This window comes from Eurosta solidaginis, chromosome 4 (genome assembly GCF_040869045.1).
Source record: "Eurosta solidaginis isolate ZX-2024a chromosome 4, ASM4086904v1, whole genome shotgun sequence".
NCBI classification, from domain to species: Eukaryota; Metazoa; Arthropoda; class Insecta; order Diptera; family Tephritidae; genus Eurosta; species Eurosta solidaginis.
The window spans coordinates 197,837,806-197,849,422 of record NC_090322.1 but is presented as its reverse complement, the minus strand read 5'-3'; the positions used below and the strand labels follow the sequence as shown (position 1 = coordinate 197,849,422).

The 11,617-nt window shown below is 38.0% G+C and overlaps 1 protein-coding gene across 1 annotated transcript; it reads right to left on the bottom strand.

Annotated features, from left to right (window-relative positions):
- Positions 1–1,707: 1,707 nt before the first annotated feature.
- Positions 1,708–10,196, bottom strand: iav (transient receptor potential cation channel subfamily V iav). The gene is made up of 11 exons (XM_067779893.1): positions 9,366–10,196; positions 9,066–9,291; positions 8,604–9,004; positions 8,384–8,535; positions 8,097–8,313; positions 6,160–6,321; positions 5,910–6,098; positions 5,608–5,856; positions 4,978–5,556; positions 2,449–2,672; positions 1,708–2,378 (listed from the first exon to the last, which is right to left on the bottom strand). The coding sequence occupies exons 1-11, from the start codon at positions 10,194–10,196 to the stop codon at positions 2,186–2,188; spliced, it is 3,423 nt and encodes a 1,140-aa protein (XP_067635994.1). The 3' UTR covers positions 1,708–2,185.
- Positions 10,197–11,617: the final 1,421 nt, after the last annotated feature.

Here is an 11,617-nt window from a genome sequence, read left to right as displayed (position 1 = left end):
TGGATACCGTGATAGGTTAAACTCTAACTTATATAGAATCAATCCCAACATACCAAATGTATGTCGCGCTTGCAATATGTCGCCAAATGCCACCAGCCACCTTTTCAATTGCATGTGGAACCAACGCCTCTAAAATCCTTATCTCTCTATCCAACCCTGTTGAAACTGCAAGCTTCCTCAGACTCCCGTTAGATGACATTGATGAAAATTAGCGCGTGGCCGCACCTATTAGATGGGGGCGAAGCACTGCTACAACAACAGCAAGCGAAATCTTCTGAAATTCTGAATTTTAGCATATTTTGACATTTGCGCGATGGCGATTACTGCGGCTGCAGAACATGGTTCGAATGCTATTACACGTCCAAAATGACGAAAGAGGTGTTCAAAGATGTACTTTGACCTCGTCATAAATAATTCTAAGGCGTTAATATTAAATGTTGATATTAGAGGATATTCACGAAAATCCAAAAATATTACCGGAACTCTCTAAATCTGGTGTTGGATTCCCAAGGTTTTTTCGCAAGAAACACCATTCTGCATAAGTGTGTGTGTACCACTCGAAACCTCTCCGAACATTTTTGGTCGTGTGTTAGTAGTCTACCACTGCCGTAGAGTTTAACCGAATCTACGAGCTATCACTGGGTACTATTCACGAAACATAAGTTAAATGTATCCGCTACACAAACGAGCAAAACAATTAAAAAACAAAGATTCAGTGTGGCGTAAATTTTGGAGGAGACACAAAAGGTGCTATTTTTTGCTTTTATTTAGAGATATTTTTGTATGTTTGTCTACATAAATTTATGTTGAATTCTTAACATTTTTGTATACATACATACCTACATACATACATACATACATCCCTACGCAATTTTGTGTGCCATATAAAAACAAAAACAAACAAAACAAGTAAAGGTGTCTAAGTTCGGGTGTAACCGAACATTATATACTCAGCGTGAGCTTCAATTGTACATTTCATTTCAGATAAATTACTTTTCTACATAACACGTGGCACCGCCCGTTTAAAAAAATGTCTCCCCATTTCCTCTTACAATAAAAACTTGATAAGTGAAATGTGGTTGATTCAAAACTATTTTTTGCTAAGTTATAGCTTATTATTCTAGTCTACGACCCTTTTAAACTTGTTTTATATCCCGTCTATTTTTTCTGGAAACATTTCCTGCTATAGGGAAAATCTGTGTACACAATTTTTTTACGATCCGTTAATTTTTTTCGAGTTATGGCTCCCGAAACATAGAAAATTGCCTAGTCATAAAAGGGGCGGTGCCACGCCCATTTTTTTAAATTTGAAAATTTTCCTATTTATTGTTATAAATCCACTTGGGAAATGAAATACCATTGATATAAAGCTCTTTTTTGCAAAGATAAAGCTTATTTTATTCGCCCACGACCCTTTTAAAAATCTTTTATATAAAAGTGGGCGTGGTGCTTAACCGATTTCGTAAATTTTTCTTCAAAGCATTCCTCATAGCAAAGGCAACCTCTCTGCCGAATTTTGTTACGATAGGTTTAAGATTTTTGATTTATGATTAATAATATTTGTAAAATTGTTTTTATCACAAGTGGGCGGTACCACGCCCATTTTAAAAATTTTTATCGAGAGTCTCAATATCAGTCCACATGTTAAATTTCAGCATTCTAGGTGTATTATTTACTAAATAATCAGGTTTTTTGTGTTTTCCAAAATGTTATATATATATAAAAAGTGGGCGTGATTATCATCCGATTTCGCTCATTTTCAATACCAATCTATTCTGGGTGCAGATAAGCTCGTGTACCAAATTTGGCGAAGATATCTCAATATTTACTCAAGTTATCACGTTAACGGGCAGACGGACGGAAGGACGGTTGGACGGACATGGCTGAATCAAATTTTTTTTCGATACTGATGATTTTGATATATGGAAGTCTATATCTTTTTCGATTCCTTTATACCTGTAATATACTCTGTGTGCAAAGCACGCTGAGTATAAAAATATTAACACCTAAGGCGCTTGCAAAATTTTTCAAACCAAAAATTAAACCATGCAAAAGCCATAAATAAACAAACTGCTTGCTTTTTACCAAAATTTCAAATTTCCATGCGTTAGTGTTTGTACATGTGTATATGTATGTATGTATGTAGTAGAAGTAGGTTGTTTTTCGCAGCATTGGCATTTCACTTTTACTTGCGCGCCAATATTTTGTTGATATTTTGCAATTCTCTTGTACTCCACGGTTCTAATGGATCCGGCGGCGATAAACGTTCATGCGATGCATGCTTATTTCCTGGAGCTGAGGCACCGCGTGGGTATGTGTGTTTGTTAGTGTCACCGCTGCCGCCATTGTCACCCTCATGGGATTGTTCGGGTGAAATTCTGCAAAATGGATGGAGAATAAAATGAATATTTTGTAAAACAATTTTTTTTTTTTTCATTTATCGCTGACCTATTTTTACGTTTGATGCGTGCACTTTTTGCGCGTCGTGCTGCCTCATCCTGTTGATATTGACGCTTACGCAGATGAAATTGTTTCATTGTTGCATGGACTTCCTCAGCGGTTGGGCAATCATCGCTCTCATCGCGTTCATTACCAGTTTCGGTGTCCACTTCTGCTTCTTGTTCAATGGTTAGTATGTGTTCTTCTGCAAGAGCGGCTTCGAAATTGAATACCTAGAATATTAAGTTTATGCATACATTTTGAATAAATTGTTGCCATATTGAACACTGGTGATCATAAAAATAGTAGAGATATTTAACGTGTTTATGATTGCATTTTAAAAAATTTTTCATAGTAAAAAATTAGTTGTGTCGTTTTTTTATGGTGTCATATGTCCACTGAAAAAAAAATGTTTGTAATGATATTTTTAGTTGGTTGGTTGATGTGCCACCTTGATACCAAAGACCCGAACCAAGTAGCGCACTGGACGCCATTTGGATGTACATTCTTCTGGAAGCAATAGCTACTATCGGTGCTTCGTTCAAAGGGATCCCAATTTTCTCAGCATGCAGGCAAAGCAGCCACTGCTTAGGACGTCCCTTGGTCTTGAGAGGGATAGTGTGACTTGATGCAGCAGGAAAGTAGGAAAATATAGAAGCTATTTAGAGAGTTAGGTTAGGTTAGAGTGGTTGCCCAGCAGCAAGCAGAGAGGAACACTGAGGCTGGCTGATACCAACTGGAGCCCTTCGTTCTTTAAATATAACGGTTATTTAACCAATTTGATTATCTAATATAGAGCAGAATGTTAAAAGCAATTTAGAGCAGAATGTATTTGATTTCAGCAGCGTGGCCTCTACCGACGGCATGTGCAAAGAAGATGCTGAAAACTCCGACTGTATTGCTACCATGAAAAGCTTCTCAGTGAACAGCCATCGCCTTGCAGCTGCCGTTAGGAGTCGCCATAAAAATATAGGTCCCGTCACGCCAATTTTAGAAAAACGTTAAAATGGGCACACCGCAAATTGTAAGAAAAGCTCCGCCTAAAATCTCTTCGAAGGGTATCGCATTCTGAATCTTTTTATATTTATTTATCTAATCCAGAGAAGGCAGAACTAACAGCGCGTTTGTTAAGGCCAATAATATCAATACCTTCAACATACGCCAGTTTTTCTGCGCTCTAATAATAGACTGTTACATCACGGCTTAGTTCTGGTGCTAGAACTATCTTCTCCAGAATTATATTAAAAAAATTGCACGAAATGGAGTCGCCTTGTCTAAAGCTTCGTTTGGTTTCGAAGGGCTCGATAGGTCCTTCTTAGTCCTAACGGAACGGGTGGTGTTAGTTTAGGTGGTAGCTGCCCTGAGAAGGGAAGCTCACTTGGACAACGTGAGGTCCGTTGTGATACCACATACAATAAAATAACGGTGACGTAGATATAGCTACTTAGAGAAATGTTGGGTAGCAACGATAAAGTTCCAAATTATACCGATCACAACTTTGGATAAATCCTCGGGGGAGCCAAGTGAGTCGCGACCGAAGTACTTTCGCCTAGTTCTGGCAAAAGCTGGGAAATCAAGCATAAAGTGATTTCATGATTTCACCTCATCATTCTCCATACAGCTACAGCAGGATGGAGTTTCAAGTATGTTGAGACGTACTGAATGGATACCCATGCGACAGTGCCCTGTCAGAACCCCAATGACCATTGATAGGTGAGCCTTAGTGAACCCAATTATTTCGGCAAACCTCCTGCCATACACTTCCGGCCAGAAATATCTTGCTACCCTGCAATAGGTGGTGTCCGTCAAACGTTTGCTGAGCTGACTCGAGGCCCAGCTAGGAGGAGCAAACCACAGGTAGCCAGCGGAATCCCGAAATCCCTACAGCCATCTTCATCCGGTTCAGTTTCACCGATGCGGGCTAAGAGACCCGCTTCAGTTGCCCGGTGGGTGGTGTCGCGCAACGTGCTTTGAAGTCGACGAAAAGATGGTGAGTGTAGAGTATCTTATCGTAAGTCTTCTCCAGGATCTGGCGCATCGTCAAGATTTGGTCGATTGTAGAATAACCAGGTCTGAAGCCGCACTGACAAGGTCCAATCAGTTTGTTGATAATGGCCTTCAGTCTTTCACACAATACGCTAGATAGAACTTTATACGCGACATTAAGCAGGCTGATACCAACGAATTATATTTTTTCTTGAGCTAATATACTATCGGCAATGTTTAATGGTTAATCCAAAGGAGTTTTCTGTTAAGAAAACAAATTGGTTTAGTCATTTGAACGGAAGAGAAATTGTTGGTCTCAATGCAACAGTATTCTGTAAAAATTACAAATCCCCAATCAATCTTATTGATGTTTCTGTTAAGAGAACTGATTTCGTTAGTCAGCGAACAACTTTAAATATTTACAAATACATCAACTAATCTTAAAGAGAAGCTTGCTTTGGCGGATCATAGCCTAGAGCGCTTAATAATATTTTCTGCATTGCGAACCTAAAGCATATACAACAAACTACGTTAAATACTTCAAATACGTACCGGCTCATCGTCTGCCTGTGGTAGCGGATGCGACCACACTGATGGTATTAGTTTTTGCGGACTACCACCAATTGTTTCCTTTTTGATTTGAGCTTTTGATAGTGCACTCTTTGTACGACGCGATAGAGATAATTTTCCTAAAATCGGTCTAGCGCCATCATCACTCTCCTCAGTTTCAATCTCTGCAAGCATATTGAGAAAATCTTGCAATTTCTGCGGATCGACAACATCTTTTGGTTCCTGAAAGAGGGATGTGAAATTCGCGCCAAGTGGCGTAACGAGATCAACGGTCGGACCAGCAACATCAGCTGCTGCTGTGCTAGTTGTTGTAGTTGTTACAGCTATGCTTGATGTCATTGATGGAGCTTGCAATATTGATGATGTTGCTACTGACGTTTTTGATAAAAGCAAATTGTTTGTGGCCGGTGTTGATATTGGGTCCATGCCCATTGTTTGCTCTACCAAATCTAAAGCTTGATTTGCCAATTGTTGTAAACCAATAAAATATTGTGAATCATGCACATCGGGACGATGATCGGCAAGAAAAATTAAATCACGCAAAGGATCGGGTGTAGGTAACTGATTTTGCTGTGCCTGCTGCTCTTGTTTAGGTGTTAGATTAGCATTTGCACCATTGGCGGTACTTGTTGTTGTGCATAGTTGTATCCCTGCACTGGATGAAGGATCATTTGCGAATGCCAACATATCCATTGCGCTTGTTAGATCATTTTGTGGATTCAAATTATATGGATCTTTTAGTTTTTTTTTGGTAATTTTAATTGGACTTGATATTGAGGCACGTCCCCACATAAGACGTCGCATTTGCTCACCCGTCATGCCACGTTTCTTCAAAGCACTCAAAGTGACGCGGCCAACGCGCTGATAGAGTTTGAATTAAAAAAACAAAATAACTCATGAAGTATGCGCAGTACCTTCCAGTTCGACACAGCTCCTTTGCGTTGCTTAGCTCTCGTTTTCGACTTACTTTTGATCACCATTACACCACGCACCTCATAGCCGGAGTCATCTATTGGCCCCAACGGTATTGAGTAGGCCTCCAAATAATTTTTTGCGTCAGCTTGAGGCACTGCACGCTCCAATGTGACTACAATTTTGGCCCACTTAAAAAATTTTATGAAGAGTTCAAATGAATATCGTATTTGTGGAATTTGTGCTTCTTACCTGTTTCATCCACTCTTTCTCGGATCGTTCAATAACTTGCGCATAGGTGTTGCCCATCATAGCAATCAACATGTTTAGCAACAATATGGGCACAAATATCATAAATATCACAAATACCGTTTTAGATAAATTTGGATATGTGGTGTTATTCAAATCTGGGTACTGAATGTATAGTTATTCATGAGTCAATTAAATTAGATACTATAAATGCGTATTTTCTTTTTACTTTTTTGAAACTGATTACTTTTTGAAACAGTTCATTTGTCTGAAACCGATTAATTTTTTGATAGAGGTTACTTTAATGAAAAATAAAACATTTTTGAAAAGCTTAAGAGGTTTAAAGAGGTATATTTTATGAAAAAGGTTACCTTTATTGAAAAAAGTTACTTTTTTGAAAAAGGTGACTTTTATGAAAAAAGTTCATTTTAAAAAAGGTGACTTTTTTGAAAATGGGTACTTTACTGAAAAGGTTACTTTTTTTAAAAGGTTACTTTTTTCAAAAGGTTACTTTTTTGAAAAAGTTAGTTTTTTTTTTAATTTTCCTTTTTGACAAAGGTTACATTTTTGAAACAGGATACAGTTTTTTTTTTTTTTTTTTTGAAAAAGGTTGCTTTTTCAAGAATGTTACTTTTTGACAAAGGTTACATTTTTTGAAAATGTTATTTTTTTGGAAAATATATTTTTGGAAAATTTTAAATATTTAACGAGCTCGAGGCCATATACATATATATTCAGATTAAAACCCGGATAGATTTTATATATATGTATATATATTAAATTTTATTTAGTCGATATTTCGACCTCAATCTGAGGTCATCCTCAAGACTGTAAAAAACAAACATGAAACATTAAAATCATAAATAATATAATCAGAAGATAATTTTTGGAGAATGTAATTTTTTTGAAAAAGGCTACTTCTTTGAAAGAGACTACTTTTTAGAAAAGGTTATTTATTTTAAAGATGCTACTTTTTTGAAAGAGGTTACTTTTTTTAAAGATTGAAGGAGGTTTTTGTTTGGAAAAATGGGAAACCCCGCACGATTGAATTTGTTCTTATTCGATTGATTTATTGTAAAATTATTCGCACCAAAAGCAACACTTGAAGTAACGTAATAAAACTATCGAAAGCCACAAAATAGGATACTCTTTTTGAAAAGGCGACTTTTAAAAAAAAAATTAATTGTTTGAAAATTTAAACTTTTTGAAAAAGCTGCTCGTTTATTTTTAAAAACCGGTGAAAAAAGTTACTGTTGTTAAAAGGTAAATTTTTAAAAAGGGTTACCTTTTTTAAAAAGGTAATTTTTTTGGAAAAGGCAACTTTTTGAAAAAGGCAACTTTGTTGAAAAAGGCAACTTTTTTGAAAAATTAAACTTTCTTAAAAAAGCTTATTTTCTTGAAGAAGCTTACCTTATTTTACAATAATACTGTTTTGAATTAGGGTACCTTTTGAAAAATGGTAACATTTTAAAAATAGCTTCTTTTTGAAAAAGCTTAGTTATTTGACAAAGCTTCCTTTTTCCAAAAAGGTTACTTTTATTAAAAATGAAGCAGGTAGTTTTTTTCAAAAAGTTTATTTTTTTCAAAAATGTTTCGTTTTTCAAAAATTTTTCTTATTCCAAGAAGGGCACTTTTTTCAAAAAGATAAATTTTTCCAAAAAGTTTACATTTTTAAAGAGGCAACTTTATATAAAATCTTTTCTTTTCGTTGTATTTTTGAAGCCGTTTGTATATCCCAATCCTATGACATTTTTGAATCCTGTTATTTTTCTAAAACCTATTGTATTTCGGAAACGGGCAATTTTTTTAATTACACCTTTAGAACAGATTATATTTTTGGTCCGGTTACTTTTATTAACTGAAATTTTTTGAAACCGGTTCCTTTTTTTACACCGGTTACTTTTAATGAGCCAGCCTTCGGGGACAACCTCAAAACTTACGTTATAATCACCTAACGTTGTTTGAAATAAAGCCATCCAAGTGCTTGGAAAAGTATTGAACATAGTCGATTGAATCTGTGGATGTCCCTTGTATAGAAAATAGAACGCTTGTGAAAACCCACAGAGCACAATAGAGTAAATAATACCAAACGTAAACATATCGCCCGTTATCATGGAATAGATCATAGTAACAAAAGGACCCGTGAGACGAATGGCACTAAAAATAGATAGCAATGAAAATTTGAAACAAATATTTACAAACTTTAACAACAAAAAAGTTGCCACACCCAGCAAAGAACATAAGCAAGAACCAGCTACCAGGTACAGCAAATATGAGTATGGCCTCCTCAGCTTCTGTGTTACCCATCAAACGAAAAGGAATGCAAGCAAGAATTAAAAGATTTGAGACCAAAAAGATAGCCTTAGCTGGAGCGTGAGTCTAAAATAATTGAGATTAAAAAATTTTTGCTAGCAATTGTAAGGTATTGTGAAAAATTTGTAGCCTACCAATTGCTTTAGAAATGCTGGTAGACCTTGATTTTTAATCTCATCACCCTGTTGAAAAATTACATAACTCAAAACACCAGTGATAGTACAGAACTCAGCTATATAACGTACAATCGTCTGTACATCATACTCATCAGCTTCACTCTTAGCCGCAAGCACAGTTGAAATGCCACCGCTGCCATCATCATCGTCGTCGTCATCGGTATGAGCGGGACGCATATATACGGAAACTGAGAGGCAAACCAAATGAGTAACAAGAATGAGTAAACGTTTAAGAAATTGATTTTGAGCAAAAGTCTTCCATTTCTCCTCGAGCAAACGTTGTATAATGCCACCATCAAGCATATCTAAATGCTCCTCTTTGGTGCCGTTTAGAATAATAAAGAGCGCAGAGTTCCAATCTGAAAGAGAAAGGAGTTAAGTATATAATGGTGGAGTAGGCGAGTGGAGGGAGTGTAATACTTGTGCGTCCATCCGGCAATAAAGTATCCAAAGCGTTAAGTGGATAGCCCGAGCAAGTGATATTGCTGTAACGCCAAAACTCACGCGCGGATAGTTCCAACATTTCACGGAATACTTCAGCGCGTCCCAACTGACAAGACAGCGTCAAAGGTGTGAGACCGCTGTGATTGGCGATGCCATTTTTAGCAGGGGTTTTTGGATGACGCAATGCATAACCGAACATGTCCTGAATAAGGAAACGATTTTTTTGTATCACTAAGTTGTCAAAACATCACACGATTATATTGCCAGCAAACTCACCAGCTTATCGCACACCACCACCATATGTAATATCATATTTCCGAAAGAGTCTTGAGCATCCGGATCGGCGCCACAATCCAATAGCAAATTATAAACACTTTCATTGGCGCAGCATGCAGCCCAAGCCAGTGGATATTCACCCAAATATGCTAAACCCTCATAATCTGTAGTTTTAGCTGGATTGCGCCTTTGCTGATCGCGCGGCAAAAAGAAGCTACCAACCGCACGCTGATTTATATCTGCACCCGCCTCAATCAAATCGGCCACCAATTCATTATTACTATAGGCTATTGCCAAATGTAGAGCACTAGCACCCAAATATTCTTCACCTTCCATGACATCTTGTGCTAGATTGGGAAATACGCGTATCAGCACACGCGCCAATTTGGTGTGTACCTTGGAGTCGCAAATGATGAGCACATGCAACAAACTCTCACCCAATGCACCACGAAATTGCATTTGCCAACATGCCTTATGGTCCTCCCACTTACCGAGGGGATCGTATCGTGAAAGCGATGCCTCAATCGGTATTGTAACCTCAGTGTGATCTCGATATTTCCAACGTAAGAATTCAGCGCGATTAATCATTTGTCCTTTACCATCGTTGTACATGAAGATGCCAAATTGTTCGCGTATCAATTGCTCAACAGCCACCAGACCACCAGTGCTGAGCGCATCAATGAGATCGCCTCCGCGCTTATAGTCAGCCAGCTTATAGAGCAGACATTTGTTTGCAGTGGGTGAGGATTGCGAGATGACGGCATCCAGTATGGCGCCTGGTTTCATCTCCTCCGGTTTTTTGCGCAAATATCTTTTCAAAAAGAATTTCATTAACTTTATCTTAGTGTATTAGACTTCAGCCGTTTCAAGGAAAATTACTTTATGTTATGTAAAATTGTTTTGTCGATATATAAATAGCTGATGAGCTTAAGGAGCAACATTCCTGTATCATAGCAACATTTTATATCATGGCAACAATATTGCTCAACTGTAAATAAAATGTCTTAATTCCTGTTAAGTATAATTTTTGTTAGGCAAGCTCAGACTGTTTCTCTGAAGTGTAAACAACTTTGCCTTAGGTATAGGATAATGTGTGGAGTTGCAAACCGAAGAAAAATGAGCTCGTTTTGTTTACGCGGAATAAAATATTCGTAATTTGAACCATCTTCCCTTGGGGGAGTACCGCTGGTGTTGTATTACATGGCTAAATATCTCGAGATTAGTCTGGCGGCAAGTTGCATGCAAGTACTATGTGGATGACAGGGCTAGAAAAGCTTCGGTTGCCTTCTATTGCTGTCAAAGGACATTTGGCGAACGCTACGAACTCTCTACAAGGGTGGTACTTTGACCGACCTCTATTTAATTACCTGGCAGAACACACTACTGTGCGCCGGCTTCCGCTCCTATTGCTACATTACAATGAATGGAGTGGAGACTGGAGTCTGGTCAACCTGTTCATAGGTATATTTAGGCTGGACGGGAGGATTGGGGATGTTCGGTGTCAGCCTGAAATTAGGCTGCCCGATCACTACAGCATCTTCCAGGCTGAGGACGCAGCTATGAAGGGTGAGGTAGATGGGATGCTGGCCGCTGGTAAAACTGTAGCGGAACTCAAAATTAGCTCATTTAGTCAAGTGGCTACAAAGCTCTAAGTTGTGCCAAATTGGGGTTGAAGGCCGTGAGGGATGGCTTGACCTCACAGACGGAATCTAACTACTTTATAATAAAAATTATATAGATACCTAGCAATCGTCAGGTTGATCACTTGTCTCGGGCAGCCCCTACTGTTTTTGCTGTTTGGGGTTCAACAAGGTAGAATCATCAGCTGCCCAGCCTTGCAAAGGATCGGGACGTATGCGTCTCTCCGACGGAAACTTCCAAAGCCGATAAACCTCATTCTTGGGGAAAGAATAAGAGAAACAGGCGAATAAGGAAAGGGGAGATCGAAATATAGAGTAGTAAAGGTAAGGGTAACGGCCAAGGTCAAGATAAATGTAAAGGTAAGGTAAAAAAAAATCGAAGGGAAAGGGAAATCTTAATTATTGATTGGCGCTATGCCATCTAAGCGGGGTTTGCACAAACCATTCACAATTGAGTTATCTTATGAGGAACCTCGGAAATATATACACTGAAAGAAATGGTGCTAGTAAAATCAAAAAATTCGGTTCTGTTGTTCTTGACTTAACCGAGATTCGGAGAAATTGATCGAATTATGGTTAATTCGACCGAGTTCTTTGTCAAGCGAACAAATT